Source organism: Struthio camelus, chromosome 2 (genome assembly GCF_040807025.1).
Source record: "Struthio camelus isolate bStrCam1 chromosome 2, bStrCam1.hap1, whole genome shotgun sequence".
NCBI lineage: Eukaryota > Metazoa > Chordata > Aves > Struthioniformes > Struthionidae > Struthio > Struthio camelus.
Window position 1 is genome coordinate 142,199,703 of NC_090943.1, and position 20,135 is coordinate 142,219,837.

A 20,135-nucleotide genomic window follows, 5' to 3' on the forward strand; every position below is an offset into this window, starting at 1 on the left:
GGACTGACTTCTATTGTGGAAAATACCCCACTCAAATCTTTTGTATTCATTTTTGATTAACGGCTTTAGTCCTTGGAGAATTATTGGCTGTCTGGTAAAAGTTCAAAGCCTTTTGTGTGAAGGAAGATGGGTAAATGGGTTAGGAGAGGAGAGGGTAGGGTAGGGTAGGGTACAGAGTGGGGGAAGAAAGGAAGTGGATAGAGATGGATGAATAGGAGGAAAAAAAGCAAGAAGAAAGAGAAGAGAGAGGGTACATAATATATGAAAAAGAGAAAAGAGGGATGAAAATAACAAAAGAAGATACATTAGAAGCTATTTTAACAGAAGTTCTCAAATACGGATTCATGGGCCTCTTGCTGTTGGTGATTGACAGAAAGGTAGTTTCCAGGTGCTAAAAACATTAAAAGAAAGCTAAAATGGAAGTAATAATTCTCCTAGTAGGACTCTCCTATATAAGCAATTGCAGTCACAATAAGGAAGTTATAAAATTCTGAGTAGAAGGAGATGCATTCCGTAAGAGATGGCTTTCATGATACGCTGCTCCATATTATGAGTTCACATTTGTAATTCATGCATCATTCCAGATGAGAAAGGAAAGCAAAATTAAGTAAGGAAAGGAACAAAGATGCCAAATAAACAAGAAAACAACATATAAAAATACATAAAACTGTAAAAATACTTTAAATGAAGTTTTAGCAACATCACTTTTGTGCATGCTTACTTATCCACACTTTATTAGGTTCAGAGGTAATGCTGCTGACCTATAAAGCTCAAATGGCTTCAAGTATGCTTACACAAAATCCAATTTTTCCCCAACCCCCATCCAGTCAAAAACATTTTAAGTCCAGTTCCTTTAGCATGAATTAGAGGGAAGAACTGGGAGAGTGTTTCACGCAAGACAATTGCCACTTTTAAACTTGTTTGCAAGTTGGTCTGAAACTGCCTGGCTTTGCTAACCTCGCAAATACGTAAGGCATAATCATTTTCTAAAACACTGGGTGAAAGGAAAGAGCAAGAAAGAAGTTGAATGATTTGTTTTCTCATTCCATTACTTTGACTGGCTGGTTTGAAGCTAGTTCTGGGATGTCTGGACCTGTATTATTATTATTATTTTTATATAATATCATATTTTAACATGATAGCAGGGCAGCAGTGGTGCTTTGGAAATTCCAAATCAACTGTACACTTGACATTTCAAATTCACAAGAAATTGGATTACAACTGAGCTAAAATGAAACCTGCACTTGTGCTATTCCTTTAAAAAGCATACATTCTGGCAGCAAAGACACATCTTGCTGTTGCTAGTAGACTCAACCATCACACTAGAAAACAAAGGGTAAAGTTTTCAACCCCGAACAACTGACTTCTAATAACAACCTATTGATCTGGTCTACCATACTGAAACAAAAGGAAAACTTCACATTTTTCTCCTTATTAATTAACCAGTCTGAGCAGCCAGGAACTTGCACTTAGTACAGTCAGTACAGATCGTTAAACACCTTGATGACTGTAACAGGATTCTGCATACTCATCGGGTTCATCTGATCAGATCTCTGTGCAAGACCAGGGTGAAAGATAGACATTTCAGTGAGCAGAACATCAGTCTTTCCACCCTGGTATGGTTTCCATTATTATTAGCAGAACTAACTAACAATGACTTCAGCTCAAGTGATGGCGCACCTAGGCTCTCAGTATGACTGCACAGTCCGGACAGTGCAGCTCAGCCACTAAAGACTTCAGCTGAACCATGCAAGCCATATCTCTCCTCACTTTCTACCACAATACCCCATTGCCTCTCACATCCCCAGCCTTCCCCTACTCTCATGGTGAGTACCCACATCCTCATTGCAATAGCCCTAACCTCCACACCTCCCATCTTTCCACATCCCTACTGACATACCTTTTCTTCCCTTTTCCTCACTGCAGTACACTCCCTGGACATTTTTCTAAACCCTCTACTTTCAGATGCATTAGCAGAATGATATAGATGCAGTTCATTGCTGCGGGTTCCCCAAAATCCACGCACAGGCACACAGGTATTGCCTAGGCAGTGAAGAGATGTACATATGCTGAACGGCCAGCTAGCAGCACACTGTGGCTCTCAGGTACTGACAGGACAAACAAATGGCATTGTGAGCCTCCTGCAGCTTGCAGACCATATGCTCTGCTGATTTGGTTTAGAAGATTAGGGTAGAAGTTTCAATCATTGTATCAGTGCACTCAGCTGAAAATCATGGGTCAAAGCTGTTTACAGCTATAACTTGTGAGAGAAGGGGCCAGGAGCAAAATGAAGCTCTGCCACCTCAAAAAATTACTGAAACCTGCACTAATTCAGTGATCAAACAGGCCATGATCCTGAAATGCCTTTAATTCCACCAGGGATAAAAATTCCTCTTTGGCACTTACCCCTGTACAAAACGACGAGAGGCCATGCTTAGGTAACGGGGACTAACGGAGTGGAATGGAATATGAGCGCCCAGTCAACTGCCTTTATACTACAGATAACAGAGGAAAGAACTACCAACAATGCGAATACATTCCTCACTACCCAAGGAACAAGAAAAAAAAAAAACTGAGAAGAACCCCAAACATATCCACCTCTGTATATGCTGTTTTCTCTAATGCAAGCTGATAAGAGAGACTGTAAAAGGTTTGCTGTATTAACTGATGTTTCAGCATAGTAAAATCAAAAAAAAAAAAATTGAAGCGGAATACTTCCCGTAAAATCAATAGAGAGAATGAGTATGTGTTTGTTTTAAAAGCCTTCGACGCTTAATTTCCTCAGGCAAATGTAATGTGTAAGGGTTACTACTAATGTGAGAAATAAAATTCCCACTGGCTACTCTCTGAACATACCAGATTTAACAAGAGGAGACAATTATGCCGGTTTTCTTGCCATTGCTCTTCTACTACAGCTTATCTTGTTAGACAGTGTCCTAAAGATATAGACTTAAGATTTCCAAGGCGAAAAGAAAAAGAAAAGAAAAGAAAAAACAAATCTAGAAGTATAACATACTACAAATAAAATATTTTAAAAATACACTCCAGCTCCATATATACTCCATTCCTACATATCAGCTTTGGCCATTTTGTTTAAGCATTTCATCCAGATAATAGTCATTTATTAAAATGATAAGAAAAGTTTCATGCTGCCGCTGACATTGACTCGACTGACGCAAGAATACATTTAACCAATCAAGAAGAGTATATATCCATGCTATTAACATATCGTTAATGATAACAAATATACAAATAAAAATATTAACTGTTAAAATTATACTTCAGTTTTAATTCTGTGAGCTAGATACCATGAAACTACCTCATTAAATTTATAGGACATTTTGATGCTTAGCTGAAAAGTCAATTAGAGTACCATTGATCCTCTTAACCTCACAAGAAGAATCCATAAAGTTCAAAACTCAGTTGTTCGCTTTCCTTCTCACCCACAGGATGATACAGAGCATTGCTCCCTTCAGATTAATAAGTAAGCAGAGATACAGAAAATTACTAAGAATCTTTGTTAGTAATTTCATCCCAGAAAGAAAGAGCAGAATGTGTCTAATGCATGGCAAAACTGGAAAGGAATTCCCGAGAGGTATAGAATAAATGATAAAGCTGGGAAAAAAGTCCCTTGCAATTACAGACACAATAAAAAGCCATTCTCAATGCCTTAAGCTCACCTGTATTGGAGGCTACATGATAAACAGAAAAGCTCTGCCACAAGAAAAGTGATGAAAGCTTTTGGTTTGGGGGTTGTTTTTTTCAAATAGGAGAGTGTTATTCTTTCTTGTCAGAGATGGCATTACAAAAAAGTAGAGTCTTAAGAGTCCTTTTGTGTCATGGAGTTCATTCTCCCCCCCCCCCCCCCCCCCCCCGCCCCAAACTTACACAATGATTTCACATCAGTTTTCATTAGTCTGAATCATGACATCATTGTGTACTGGCACAATCCAAATCTACTGCTTAAAATGCTCTGAGAGCAGATATGATAAGTCATGTTTTTGAACTAAGAAAATACAGCCTTCTCATAGAACATGTAAAGAGAGAATTCTTTTGTTAGCTGTCAGTGGGATTTTGCTATCTTTGTTAAATATATAATGGTTAGTGTCATAACAAAGATTAGGCATCATGTTATGGCATTTATCTTCATGAGTGAAGAGAGGAAGGGCTACTGTGATTTATTCTGTCTCTCCTCACGAGAGGATTAATGTCATAAGAGATTAGTCTTCAGTACTGACTGTACACAGAATAAAATACGGGGCTGGAGTGGGATGCTAAGCAGTTTTAATTGCCACGAGTTTGGAAGCCCACCTTACTTACAGATGGCACAGTTGACAATTACTCATGTAAGCTTTTCAAAAATAGGAGAATATTTTATGCTTCACTAATTCATATGCATTTTATGTCCTTTATTTGTTCAGTTCTTCTTCTTCAGTCTTTCTGCACAGCCCTTTCCCCCGTCTCATTGCCTAAGTACATCCACTGTTGTTCCATTAAATTCATCACGTATTGCAGAACTAAAGTGCATACTGGTGGTTCGTAGTGATACTTGCAGCATCTGTTTAAAGGCTTGAACAATATACTATTTAACAACTATTCCTAAGAAATATTTGTCACAACATAGGAAGATTAGAAAGAAAACACGATGGATCTGTACCTGCGTTTGTATTCCTATATAAATACAGAAACAAAACTTGGGATAGAAGGAGCAGTTTTCCTCAAGTTTTGAGAAAAGCTACATGATCGCTTCTTTCCAAGGACATTTTAAAACAATCTGACCATCCTGAACTTAAGTTAATAATATTTCAAAACTCTATCCTTCTAGGGAAACGTGCACATTATATGTTGTTCTTATGAAAGAAAGCACTTCAGACTACACTGTGGTGAAAACATGGAAACCACGATAAGTGAAAGTTCTGTTGAAGGGAGAAGGATTATTTTTCCCCAAATGGAAAATGAATTGTCCTTATTTTCTTAACTTCTCCTTTTTGTGGATACTACTATATCCTGCCAAGGTAGGAAAACTAATCCTTGATTTAAAAATTGTTTCTGTTAAAAACAGCAATTATTTACCATTGGTACATATCAAATGGAACACATTATTGGAGAGCTCTCACTTCAAAGCATTTCTTTATCTAAGCTTCTCAAGTATTGACCTAAACATTTTTATCAGACAGTTAATCACATCCATACATAAAGTAATTAGCAACTGAGACCTGCCCTGCCAGCGAGGCTAGCCAGGTCGCACGTTAACATTATGGCATGGAAGAAGTATCATGGATGCTAAGGAGATTTCTTATTGATAGTAAGTGGACAAGACAAAAATCAATGGGTCCTCATTCATACAGCTGTTTACCAGCCGGATGCTATTTACCTAGAGATTTAAACCAATAGGAGCAATTACTTGGCACAGGTAAACCAATTCAACAGGGCCTCCAGACTGTAAAGAAGAAAGATGAACTATGACTTCAAAACTGGAGGTGGTAAGGAGATAAAAAGCTGTTTGTTGCATGAGCAGTGTGTAATCAGATCTTAGACAAAAATGCAGAACATGTCTTCGCCCATGAGAAAAAAAATCTAAAGATGCTCAGGATAATCAATGGTTGTTGTGGAGGCTCCAAACTCCTGAGCCTACTTGAAGACATTATTCTGAGCTACAAGACTGGTTGACTCCCAAAAACAACCTGGACAAGCACTGATCAAGTTATAGTGGGAAATGGGAATCAGCCATACACCATGCACATACTTCCACTGAACTGTTATCTCCTGAATCACAACAAGGTAATTAGTCAGCAGAGAGGGATCAGAGGATTTTCTAAGGGAATATAAACACAGAGACGTCTGGTAAAGCTAAGCTTCCTGTTGAAGACAAACTTTCATTTTTAAGAGTCCTTAATTTGCCAGTGTATGTTTTATCCTAAGACCCTCACTACACATTGAGCAGATTCAGCTGTTCCCTGGCAAGGGAAACTATCCAAGAAAGGCACACTAAGAAAGGGCAAAACATGGTTGTTACCTAATGCATTCAGTTATAGTTTTATTCTTTTCAATTAGCACCAGCCTGCATACATTTGAGAATCTGAGTTTTCCCAAACATCACACTCCCTCAGGAAATGTAGCAGTAAAAATTGTCAGCTCCTAGGAAAAGTTACTGGCAAACAACCTCAGTGTCTATGGTTTTAGGCACAATGTTGTAGATACGTTTTAAAAGATTATAATGATAAACATTTTAGCTATATCTTCCACTTTCCCCCAAAATAGCAAGGAAAAAATGAAAAGAAAAATGAAAACTCCTTTATGCAAAGTTTACATTGCCTCAGGTTGGGCTTCCACTGTAGCTACTGAACTCATAATTGTGCTGTTGAACCAAAACGAGTCAGTAATGAGATTAGCCTTTCAACTCAAATTCAGGAAGACAATTTTCCTTTAACTGTGCCAAACAACCTCATCCATAGACATAAAATTATGCACAGAAGATTTAGACGCTGTTCTCTGATGTTAAAACAAAAATATACCAGCGTGTCCAGATTCACAAGAAAACTATCACAGTCTCATCTTCCAACATCACGTCAGATAGATTTGGCAAATAGGAGATTCTAGAAGTATTTATGTATGTGATTTGTTGCTCTCAAAATAACCTAGGTAAGATCATTTGAAACTAATTCTGAAAATTCCAATAGGAGATCCTATTACCAAACGGATGAGAGAATATTTCAGAAGAAAAATGGTTCTTTTCGATTTTCAAAGGAATTACTTATAATTTCAACAACATCCCTTTGGCTGAGATGGACCATAAAGGTAATTGTTCTAAAATTAGATAGACTGCAACATAATAAAAACAGAGCAGTTCATTTCAAGACAAAGTCTATATCTTTTACAGAGGAAGGAAGACAGAATTTTTTATCTTGGTGTTTCATTGCCATCCTTACGCTACCAAAGTTTGAGAAGAATCCAGACATTAAAGGTGAAGTTTGGGGATTGTTAATAGATTGTTAATCTGATTAAGTGAAATGGTAGCAAAACGATAAGTAAATAAACAAAATGCAATTTTATCCTAGAATTTACAAGTATTTTTTCCATTTCTTTCAGTCATGACATTTTGTTTCCTTCCATCATATTTTCTGTTTTACCACACACTGGATGTCTGTCCACTCTGAGCATGTCTCTCTGCTCCACTGTTTTCCAAAGCAGCACCAATATCTTTCCCCCAGGATTATATCAATATTACTAAGGCACACCTCTCTCTTCAGTACATAGCAGGCCAGCAGATCAAAAATCAGTTTCCTTCTCTTGTACTAATCCTAGAGAATGTATGCAAGTACTTACAGTAAAACACATCATATCTATTATAATATATACATATATCATAAAAAATCATTTTTTTCAAAATATTAATCTTCACAGTGCTTTCCCTAGATCTTTTCCCTCCCTTTCCACCCTCATATTTTTTCTATAAAATTAACTCCAACTTTTAACAGTACTTTAACTAACACACAAAGCGTCTTGCCATACCAGCTTTAAGAATGTTGAGAACAGCAAACAGGTGCAGTCTTTTTTTTTTTAACCTTTCTTTCTCTTTGCAGCTCTTTTGGAAGCATTTGCCAACCACTACGCATATATTCTAACTTCACTTATCTAAGCAGTCACTTTTGTAGATCTGTCGGAAAATGAAGACAGTAGCATTGTTTTATTTAAGTAATTTGAAACATTCACGTACAGCTCAGACACTAATGCTAGCGAATGAAAATTTCAGTATGAACCTAAGTCTGCTGTAATTCGGCAAAGTTAAAATTGGCCACATACATATTTACTTTTTTAAAAATTAATGGAAGGGTTAAAGATTCCAGGATTAGTAAAATGAGAATTTTTTGATGGACTGTCAAACAGAATCTGTCTCCAAAGCAACCCCACAAATGGATAGAGAAAGAAGTGTTCTCTTTTGCAACATATTAACTCTTTTAAAAGAGTTCAATCTACAAAATTTTTTAACAAGCTCCTAAAAAAAATCCCACTTAGGCCAAACTAATGTGAAAGATTCAGATATTTTTTGTTTGTTTTTTACCCAAAGAGATTAAAAGACGACAGATGACACTCTTCTAGTCCACTTTCCAAATTCATACAGCATACAGGCACTGAAATAATCCTGGCTCACTTCTTTGACTTCAATGCTCCAAAATTTTAAATGTTTTCTGGTTTCCCATCTACTGCTGTAGCTTTCAAACTGTGGTTCACAGACCTGTTGAAAGACTACCTTTTTGCAGCCCATGCAACATAAAAACTCAAATTGTTGCCCAGACACTGATTTTACCTTCAATGTCTTTCACTCTGCCCACCCTCTCTTATCACTCATCTCTGACACGGTGTCCTGTACCCTTCAAACACTGCCAATCCAGCATCTATTTGTTCACTTCTCCCACATTTATGCTCCTTTTTGTTGAATAACTCCCCAGGCAACCCTTCATGAGTTTCACAGTCTCCTCCTCAAGTGACAATTTTGCTGTGGGTCTGGAGGCTAAATTAACCCATGACAGCTACAGTGAACATCAAACACATTGCAAAAGGCCGAGCATAGCACAGGTACTGGGAAGTACCTATGGGGGTGCTTAGGATACTCAATGATCATCAGCAATGGCTGTATATAGCATTCTGTAAGTTGCAGGACTGGACTGAAAAAAATCCCCAAATTGACTTGGTGAATTCACCGCCCTCTAGCTCACAAGTGCTTCTACTACTTCAAAAAAGAGCTTGTTTTAACATCACCACCACTTAGTGGGGCTGAGTCCTTGTAACACTACGTCACAAACTGCAGGAAAGATCCTTCTTCCTAGGACAACTGCGGAGTGCTCAAGCTAACTTAAGCAGTAATTCCAGTTTCTTTCAGTATCTGCTTTCTGGGAGCTGATCTCGTGCTCTGGAAACCATAGCATTCACCAAGAGACTTTTACCAGTAAAGAGGAGCATCACTTCACAACAAAGCCATGAAGCTGGTTTCATTGACACATTTCACTCAAATGTACCTGTCATTCCAAAAATGATAGGGGAAGTTGGCAGCAAGGCAGCTGATCCCTGAGAGCTCAGTACAAGGACAATGCCTGGTAGTCCCTGACATCCTCAGGAATGTACACACTGGTAGAACCACTGGTCAGCTTGAAACCAGTATGGAAAGACAGTCAGATATCTTCAATAGTAACCTATTTGCAGTTATTTCAACAGAGATTTACCGAGGTTGTTCCGCAGCTGAATGATGAGCCCCACTAAGCAAATTTGCTTTTTAAAACAAACAAACAAACAAACAAAATTTGAGTGCTTGCAGATATCCAGCTGGACACAAAGATCTCTTCAAAACCTGCATTATGAATGAAATAAATTATTAAATAAACTATAACGCATTAGTCCTATTGTGCTAGGAATGAACCTGCTGCACCATTGTTATAGCAAACTGTTGAAGACACCTGGAGCCTAGCAGTCCTAAAAACCCTCAAAAAGGCAGCACTATGACTGAGGGCCATTAAATGAATATTTGTACAAGAAAACTGGGGTTTTCTGTCTAGTCACTGTTAGAAAAAAAAAAAAGAGGTAAAGATGCATTTGAACTCTAAATCATGGTCACCAGCCAATGCTTGGTAGTTATTTTATTCCCCTAGTTCTCCCATTTCATGAGCAGGACATGAAATTCCACAAAAAGACCAGATGCTGGGAAAGGCCAAAAGATTCCTAGCTCAAAAAACAGGAATTGAAGGCTACCAATTACTGTACTGATTTCACAAAACTAACACTAACTTGTAGCATGTGACTTACTTTCAACTCTGAATAGACAAGGTGACTTCTTGAGTCCTCTTCCAGCTTCATCTTCTATGGTCATCACCTCTATGATCATCAAACTTAAGACATTTTTCCTCGTCTAAACACCAAATTCCAAAGAGATTCTGTTTGGTCTTACTTGTTCAGAATTTCTTGAGGAAATAATTGCCAAATGAGATAAAAGAAGCTGACATGATCAGAGAATGTCATGATTTCATGATAGCTGCCACCATCTTGGTCCAGAAGACAGGAGGCCAACAGTTGTACGAGGACTTTACAGAGGAGACACTAATTGCTAATAAATGTCTATTTTCTACCATTAAACTTGCTAGGAAGTATTGGCACATACTGATAGTGACAGAACGTCAGGAAAAAAGGGCATTTATCACATCCATACAATGTCATATATTAATATGCATGCCTCTCTGATATAGCAATGCCAAGAGGCTTCCCAGCAGCTCATGGATAACTTCCTCAGTTTGGGAATTTTAAGACCTAAAAACCACCAACATTTATCCAAAAATGGAAAAGGAGTATTGAAATATCTGGATGTGGAATTTGTTATTTAAACTGATGGGACTAAAACAAAAAGAAAATCGAAGCAGAAAGTTATCACTTACTGAAGGATGAAGTTATGCACTTTGGCAATACAGCGATAGTGGCAGGGCCTCATCATATAAAAAAGAAGTTCAAGTCATGAAGGCAAGAATAAAATCATATGGGATATGAACATATGACTCTGATTTACTAGATTCTGCAGACATTTCACAAAGGATCTCAACAACCATGGTGACCAACTACCCATGCTGTTGGGCAGGTACTCCAGGCTGCTAAGAGTCAACTGAAGTGCAATAAAACTTTGACCTTGGAATGGCTGATCTATTCTTTCATTAAGGGTTTTTTCCCTTCTCTAAACATCAAGTTGTACAAGAAGCTGATCAGGATATAGTGATATAAATCCTAATCGGGATGACTACTTCACCAAATTCCTAATCTTCTCCATACTTAACCAAGATCACAAGAAGAAAGAGGAAATACTTTCTACATTAAGTTCTCCAAACCAAATCATCTACTATCTCAAGACACTTGTCTGTCAAGTAACATTTCTGAAATTGTAGACGTTTAGAGAATGTTGCTACCTGTAGGTCAGGCTATCATTTGTACAATGCGACTGTCACCCAGTAGAAAATGATCTCTAGAGTTGAGCCTCTGCAAGCAGTGTGGAGATTCTCCTTATCAGGGATTCAACTAGACCAATCTAGACATGTAGGAAGACCAGCTTTAAAACATATTTTGTAATGTCAACCTACTAAATAAATTACTTTCTAGTGCTCCAAAATCATGAACAATCTTTTAGGACATGACCTGGAAAGTCCTCTGCTGAGAGCTGTGAATGTCTCTGGTGCTTCCAGAGCACAGAATGAACTGTGGTTGCCAATGCTGGCAAACACTGTCAGACAGAAACTAAACTCACAATGCTACACTACAGGTTTTGGGAGAACAAGACCATTTCAGACAGCTGAGGTACAGGATGGCACTTGTGTGAGACCCTGAACCTGTAACAGCCAGATCTGTTATGTTAAAAACCTTACCAGGGCCACAGATCCTGCAGAAAACTCATGTAAGACATGTCAGCTCATGAAAGACATGTCTGAGTCCACAGAGATCTTGTCATGCTGAGCTCAAGCTGTTAAAGAGAGTTGGACGCTTATCATTCAATGGATGGGAAGGAGAGAATATCAGAGCTCCCTTGCTTCCTGCCTCAGTGCCAGAAACATCAGAACTTTCTTAGAATAAAGTGAATGGTGGTGCCCTGGATCCTTCTGACACTAAGTGCAACCTCCATCCCAACCAATGCAATGACACTGCAGATGACCTAGGAAGAAGACATGCACTGCCAGATGACTATTCACAATGTATCTCACAATATGTCATTATGTCTGTGCTAAATTACTATAGTCCTAAGAGGACTTATTTAGGGACTGGTCTGCTTAAGCAGAATAAGCAAAGAAACACAGGTAATCCCTACAAAGCTAGGATTAGCTGCAGGTAAGAAGACACCTCTCTACCCTTTTTATGTTCTGAACAGATACATCTCTTGCCAAGAAGGTAACTGCAGCAACAGGAAACTGTTGGACTGTTAGGACTTCACAAAGAAGAAGCCACCTCAGAGGAGCTGTACATCAATGATTAGCGTTTCTTTGGGAAAAGTGACCATCATTTCAAAGTTGATAGAGACTAGAAGGGGCATCTAGGGTCAATCCATTGTTCTTAAGCAGCACAAAGATTTGCTACCTGAACTGACAGGATGAGCAAAGGGGCTGTACCTACATGAATTGCTTAGAGCAGGCTCTATTCCCGTTTTCTCTTGTATGCCTTGCCATGATAAAAGCTGACTGCTCCACAACAAAGGCTAAAAGGTTTGATTCCTTCTTTTCTTAAGTTCCTCACAAGGAGGATTTGGTCATTTTCAGGTGGAAGCTATGGCATCATGCTGATATAATTTCCACTGATCACACCTACTGCCAGATCCATCACAGTAGAACAGGAGGTCAGGTCATTGCCTAGTTATTGCTATTTACTGGGCATGCCAAGATTATGATGAGGATACCCTGGAAGTGGAAATCATTTTGAGACATACAACTTCTCAAAAACACTTACTACTCCAAAGCCAAGAGGTACAGCGTAGCAAATGCTCCTCAAAGTGGCCACAATCTGTTGGCCACAGAACAAAGAACAAAGTAAAGGTTCCTGCACAAAGTACAGCAAATCTGGCTTTTGGCCTTGAAAAGAGCATGCTACTTGGTCCAGACTAGGATGTTGCAATCCAGGGTACTGGTGAAAGGGGCTAGCAGATGCAAAGCAACCTAGCTGTGAGAAGGCAATAGGGCCTAGGGTGTGATTAGTGGAAATGATTTCAGTTGATTCCTTGGGTTCCAAATGAAACTGATCAAATCTTGTGTGTGAGGAACTTGCAAACTGACTGAAAAACTAAAAAACAGATCAGGTATTTCAACAGAAACGTGCAGTAAAGCAGGAAAATAGTGGTTCTTCTAGAGAGAGAGAAGGGTAAGCTAGGAGCCACTGGACCCAGTCACTAGGTCAATGAGCATTAAACTCTACCTGTAGGCACTGAGAACACTGCAGTGCTGATAAGGAATGCTCATATGTACATTCCTGTAAGGGTTTTCTCCTGATGTTACTCTGCTTTGATAGAAGTAATGCGACATTACTGAGAACAGGGTCTGTTCTTGGGTTGCGTCCCTGCCTTCCTAAATGTCTGTGATGCTAGGGGTGAAAGGACTGTCTCAAGATAAAAGTCAGAATTTCTGTTCCTCTCAGCTTGCCCTTGAAGAACGCCGAGGGTGAGCTGAAATACAATTAAATTTACATTTTATTTGTAGGTCACCCTTTAAAAAAAATTAAATCATCATAATTTCTGCAATAATTTCATCCTACCAAAATGAGATTCTGACACTTAAAACACAACCACAGAAGGTAAAGAAAGAAATGCAGGTTCGGCCTCGTCTAACAAGTGCAAAAATTACTTTGAATAAAACAAATCGGGGGAAACCCTAGAGCAAATCAAAATACGGTACAGCTCTTCAAAGCAGCGTTGATTGTGGATCAAAGGGAATGGCCATCAAAACTTCCCAAACCACAATGTTTCTGCATGTCTGTAAAAGAATTAACTCAGAACAAATATGAAAATAATACCAGGTCTATGTCAAGCAAACAACAAAAAAATCCTTAATACTGTAAAACAAAGTCATGTCAAATCCCCCGTTTTTGGAGATACATGAAGCTCCTTTCAATAATGTTTTAAAAAGTATTTATAGTAACAAGAACAAAGACTTACGATAAAAGTCAAAGGGCTTATCATCAATGGTCTAGTTATGCAGAAGCTACTCTTCTAATTTTTGGCTTCATTTGTGGTCTTCAAATATGAAGATATAATGCAAAAATATTTCCATAACACTATATGATCCATTTCAACTACACTATCTTAGCAGGCCAGATGAAACAACAATCAGCTTTTGCACAGCCAGCCACATTAAACAGGAACATACAAGCTAACAATTGCAGTGGGCTTTTGTTGTTTTTTCATGGTTTTTTAAGCATTGGTTTCCTTAATTAATTGGTATAATTTTCTTAAAGTTTACAAGAGCAGCAGAACAACTCTTAATTCAGTTGATCCTGCCAGGAGACTACTGTAAGAAATACAAGAATTAAGGTACGCGTACAACTCACGCAAGGTTCACACACCACCTGAACTATGAGGACTCTCCATAGCATTGTAAAGCATGTATGGTCTTCAGTAACATAAGCAAAACCTTCCTTTCAGAATGAAATTTGGAGAAGAAAATTTGAAAAAGAAAAAGCAAGAATACTGGAAAAAGGAAGCAGCATCTGACAAATGAATAATCCCACAAACACTACTGTTCTCGTTCTTGGGATTTTCTTCTACTTTATTTTCAGCTAGCGATAGTGACTTAACTGAAGTGTATTTTAGAATGCCACTTAAACAAAAGTGAAGAGGGCAATAATGAGGGCATTCTATTCATAAAAAATCCCTTTAAAAGGTTACCATAAACTATCACCTTTCATTTTCAGATGTTTTGTGCTTCATACACATGCTGAGCTCCGCATTCCCAAGGTGAGCAGCCTGTACTCATTTTGTTCAGGCTTCTTTTACCTTTCTAGAGAAATAACAGAGGATCATACTTGACAGTTAAAGCCAATGATACAACAAGCTGGATCACTGCTACCTACTTAAAACTGTTATCAGTTTGTACATGGTGGCATATTCTTGGGCATGTTGGGCATGCTTTGCTCTCAGTATATTTTGTTTTAATATCTTTTACGCTGTACCTTATCGCATGAAATGAGTAAAGGACAGAACTCAGTACTCCAGCACTTTCAATAACTGCATAAGAGTCCTTACGAGCTTAAGAATAAGTGAAAGCAAAAGGATACAAGCTTTCTCAACTAAGTGGTATCACTACAAATTGCTAAAATTATTCAAGCGCTCAACTTTTCTGTTCAATTTTTATGGGTCCCATGCATGAGTGGAAAACTACAACACAGTTTCAGCAAATGGGGTTCAACTGAAGGACAGAGGAAAGACAGGGTGTTTTTCCTCTTCCCTTTTAAGATTTTCTTTTGTTATTGCTCTTTAAAAAGTGTTCTAGTCCACCAGACATACAGAGCAGAAAACTAGTATGGAGATAACGCCCAGGTTGTACATAAACATTGCCATATTCTGCTGCAAAATGCTTGTGAGTTGACATGTTGGGTCTACATCAAAGATACGCCCTTTCGCAGGTTGTAAAGACAGGTTGCAATTTCACCCATAAAAATGTGTGTTCTACAAAATGGGTTCTGTAACATGAACTGTTAGTGGTATGCCACCATTCCACTGATTCTGCACATGCGTTCATTTCTCAGGAATGCTTGTAAGCTGGGTTATGCCTTTCTCTAAGATAAGCAGACTTACACGAGGGGAAAAAAAGCAAGCAGTGTGTTGCACATAGAAAGATTCAGCTCTCTGCATGAGACTTCTTCCGCAAAATGCAAGCTCCAAGACAGAACATTCCAAAGGCTCCTGTCTTACTGGCTATACCACATACGTGCTATTTACAGCAAAAGTTGAAGACAATGGGAGTCTTTTTTTGCTTACATTTTCAAAATTAAGGGAGTATCTAGAAAGCCACTGCACTGCAGGAATTTTTAAGTTTTCAAAGACCTTTTAATCAAACACCAAGAAATGGCCTATGCAACTCTGTCCGTCAGGGTGGAACCTAACCACTTAGACTTAAAGGTACAATATATTTTAAGGCTGTCGTGTAATATATTTTTCAAAAGTACTTCTGCTCATTATATTGTGAATGTGGGAAATGAAGGAGAGCTGTGTAATGACTTCAGGCTCAAGTCCAGTTTTGTACTTTTTTTTTATCCATGATAACTATTACATGGTGCATTATGAATTTCAATATAGATAGAACATAGAGATTTCACAGACATGACCATATCCATTTCGCTCCTAATTACTATACAGTGAGCAAGGCAAAAATCTAGGCACCGAAAGATGATTTTATGACTAAGAAACAGAACTACTATCGAGACATTGCTGGGACTATAACTGCCTCTCCCACAGATTTCCTGTACAGCTTTCAGTAAGGTACTTAATCTTTCTGTGCCTCAACTCTGCATGGGTAAAGCAGAGGTCAAAATACTTAACTTCATTGGCATGTTTTAAGTATGGAAACACTAGTGTTTGGTAAGCTACCGGGTATTGCTAATAAAAGCTATGTATGTGCCACGGAAATACAAGAGAGAAGTATGTTTTAGCACAAAGTTTGAAAGGTGTATAGAAAATGAAGTATGGCACCTCACATTGAACAAAGAAAAGAAAATCAACAATCAGTTGCTCTAGTGAGTGAGCCTGAAGTATCAGGGAAACTAGCATGCAAAAATGTCATTTAAAGTCTGGATTGTAATACATGAACATGCGCAATACAACAGAGTTCATATGAAAAAGCAATGCCCAGTAACGTTAACTTTGTCATTTTGTAACTTTTAAGTACTTCTCTTGGAAAGGTCAATATTCTCGTAATGTAAGGTCTTTTATAGAAAATTTAACATATAAATATCCATACGTTTCTGTGTATATTAATTCTACCTCTTGGTTCTAAAAATAATTCAGTAGTAGACAATTTTACAACATATTGATCTAGGTAACTCATGAGTCGTTTTTGTGAGTACGTATCAATCACTTCATTGTTTACTTGTTGTTGGAAAGAAATTGATTTAATCAAACCTTGCAGTAATACATTATTGATATATCCCAAACAAATGAAGGTATAATGAACCATCAGGATCCTAACATAAAACACTGTAAGGATTGGCAATTTTGGCTTCAGTCCTTCAGCATGATTTGCAACCATAAATCACTACACTAGTAAAGCCCTGTGCAAGATTGTAGCTGATCTGAGCAGTACTATGTATCACTCATCTAAGAAATAGACTTGGGACAAGGCTCTCCATGACATGGCAATGCTGGGAGGCTAGACAAAATACCACACTGTAGACTCTGTGTATCTCCATTACTTACATACAGCAATGCATCATTTTTACTGGATTGTAGCAAATCATGACCGTTCGGGAGGGAGTGTGGGGTGATATGACATCACAAAAATAAAAGAAAGTCTTAGCCCTTCTCCTCAGCAGTGGTTCAGCCTTTGTTCTCCAGAGGCTTTTAAACTTTTCCACATATTGGACCACATGGGAACAGTGATTTTAATAGATACACATTAAAATTCCTTTATGCACATTTGTCAAACAAAAGACAGCTTATTGTGGCAACTGCAGCAATCACTTGAAAGAGTAAAGTTAGGATAGCGCTCGATGTAATTTACAGACTTTTGAATACATTTTGCCAGTTTAAAGCATGAAGAAGCAAGCACTGTAATAACACCCACTGCCACCATTATTTTGGCAAAGGTGAGTGTTTTAGTGCACTTAACTTTTGTGAGAATTGTGAGAAATAAAAGACCACCGTGACACTGTAAGAACGTAGCGCCATCTCATTTTCTGAGTAGAAATATTTTTTTAATACAAATCTCAACAGAGCTGTATCAGAGCATCCTCACTAACACCGAATCACTGTAAAATTTTGTAGGATGTGCAGTGAACCTTATCAGAATCTAGCACTAACCAAACATATAAAAATATCTATGTACAGCTGACAGAGACATCTATGGGTAGTGTCTAATACTTTATAATCACTTATGCAGGAGAGAAAGGCTGAACTTCCTATGCAGGAATTCATACGGCAGGGTGAAAAGACATTATTTTTAACAAGAAACATGCTTCACAACTAAACAAGCAATAGCACCATCAATATACCAAAAATAGATGTCATTATGATAGACATGTTACTTAGGCAATTAAGTCTGTATCAAAGAATGGATAAAATTAAAGTTGATGTGAATACAAAAAGAAACAGAAAAGCAATATAACAAGCTGCTTATCTTTCTAGCTTTGTCTTCCTTCTATAAATGCACCAACTGAAGCTAAATCAGATCCAACTTTGCAGAAGACACACATACAGAAGTGTACAACCATACATTCTGTATTGTGCATGCACAGACAATTTATTGTAAAATTCCTAGAAAAGAGAACCCATACAGAGTCTGAAACTGAAAAGCAACATAAACAATGCCTTCTATTACACTTAGCAGACAATAATACGGAATCACAGAAACAGATACAGTAGGAAAAGGGAGACAGTTTCCTAAAGAAACGGGAACGGACTCGGTTTCTAGAGCCAGAGAGCCTTTTGGGAAGCAGGACTGATTACCCTGGATATTTCCCTGCTCAGTGGGGAAGGCCGAGAGGGTGAAGGGGAATCCCTGGATAGAGTTTTCTCTAACGTCCTTGTCCCTCATCCCAGTCCTCCTGTCCACACTGAAGGGGCGTAAAGGATATTTCACTTCTCTAGGTAATTAGAAGAATGGACTTTCTTGGGATACGTGATGCATGAACTCAGAGAGACAGAAACAATCCCTGGATACTTACACACACACGCGCACACACACATGCAAAAGAAGAAAAGAATAGGCATTTCCTCACGCATACACTGAAGAAGGGACGCAGCTATTTCTCCTCTCCAGCCGGGGATGGGAGGAGGGCAGAGGGGCGGACGGCACCGCTCGCTCGGCTCACGCACACGTTCAGAGCGGGCTGCCCCGGCATTGCGGGGAGGGGGCGTCCCCAACCCCCCCCCGTCCCCGCACACACACTCACGCACGCCACAGTTCTCCTCACGCCGGGGTGCCCCGGCCTCTCCCCTCACACCCTCTCACACACATACACTCTCTCTCTCCCTCTCACACACACACACGCGCGCACACTCCCTCTCTCCCTCCCTCCCTCCCTCCCTCACACGCCCGCCCCGAACGCTCCCTCCAACGGCCCCAACTGCCAACAACAAAGCCGCGGGCGGCGCGCGGGGCTGGCGGCGGGCAGGGGCGGCCGCGGCGGCGGCAGCGGGACGCGCGCGGCGGACACAATGCTGCCGCAAGCACCTACCAGGCGGGCAGCCTCGGCCCAGGTGCGGTCCTTCTTCTTCCTCTTGTCTTTCATGTTTGCATCTCATTGAGGTGGTTCTCGGGGGGGGGCAGGGGGAGGGCGGACCGGGGCGCGCGCGGGGGGGCGGGGGGGCCCGGAGGGGTTCCGCACGGACAATGATACGGTGACACCGAGCGCTGGAGCCCCCGGGGCGGGAGGGGCGGGGGGAGGAGGGGGCGGAGGAGCAGGAGGAGGCGGAGGAGCAGGAGGCGGAGGAGGAGGGAAGAGGGGGCCGGGCCGGCTCGGCTCCCCGCAGCGGCGGCGGCGGCACAGCTGACAGCTTGAGGGATGCTCCGCTACGCTCACAACAATGCACTATGACGTCACGCGGGGGAATGGCGACCGCACCAAACATCCCCGCGGCAGCGGTGGAGGCGGCGGCAGCGGCGGCGGCGGCGGCCGCCCTCGCGAGGAAGCCGCCCGAGAGCGCGCCCCCCGCCAAACCTCGCGAGAGCAGCCGCGGCGCCGCTCTGCCCCCGGGCTGGGGGAGGTGGGGAGGGGGCCGTCGGCGGGGGCCCGACTACAACTCCCGTGGTGCAGCGCGGCCCGGCGGGCGGGGCGGCCGTGGGCGGGGCGGGGCGGGGCGGGGCCGGCATTTTAAATTACTCTTCCGAGCGCTGCCCGTTCGCGCAGCGCCGCTGTTGGAACTGCGGCCCCTTCCCCCTCCTCAGCGGCAGCCCCTTTCTCTCCGCTTTCGGCTCCGCACTCTGGAAGTGCGGTAAACAAACCCAACTTAGAATAGGGCCTGGCCCTGGAGTGACTCCGCTTGAACGTCGGTCTGTAGTCGCCTTGCTGGCGCCAGGCCTTGGATGGAAGCGAGCAGCGCAGTCACCTCCGAAACAAAAAGGGATCGCTGATCCGTGAGCAGTGCTGGCAGCTGGGGGGCTGAACTAGCGCGTCTGTGTGGAGAGCGCTCCGAGAGGAGTTGTCTCCCTGTCACCGCCGCGTTTATTTATGTCTCAGCAGTTGCATACCGAACGCAGGGAAGCGTTTGAATTTCCGTTCCGAGTGACAAGCCAAAATTTGACAAACTGAAACCCAACCAAATAGCTGTCAGTTCGGAAAGATCCATATTCGCATCTTTTTACTCGTTTTCCTGTCACAACAGGAGAAAAATCTTTGTTCCAATGTAAACAAAGTCGAAGCAGCAGTTGATGTGTTAAGATTCATAAACTTGCTGAAAGATATTTTCTTTCATTCAA

General features: G+C 40.6%; 1 protein-coding gene across 3 annotated transcripts in view; it reads right to left on the minus strand.

Annotated features, from left to right (window-relative positions):
• ASXL3 (ASXL transcriptional regulator 3) overlaps window positions 1-19,380 on the minus strand; it is a 132,618-nt gene extending 113,238 nt beyond the window's left edge. The window contains exon 1 of one of the 3 annotated variants that reach the window (XM_068932788.1): window positions 18,895-19,380. Coding sequence is in view for 1 of the 3 variants with exons in the window: in XM_068932790.1 (XP_068788891.1) it covers window positions 18,895-18,948 (54 nt within the window). In the remaining 2 variants the exon portion in view is untranslated. The remainder of the gene's footprint in view (window positions 1-18,894) is intronic. The other 2 variants (XM_068932789.1, XM_068932790.1) reach the window with 2 other exon arrangements.
• Window positions 19,381-20,135: the final 755 nt, after the last annotated feature.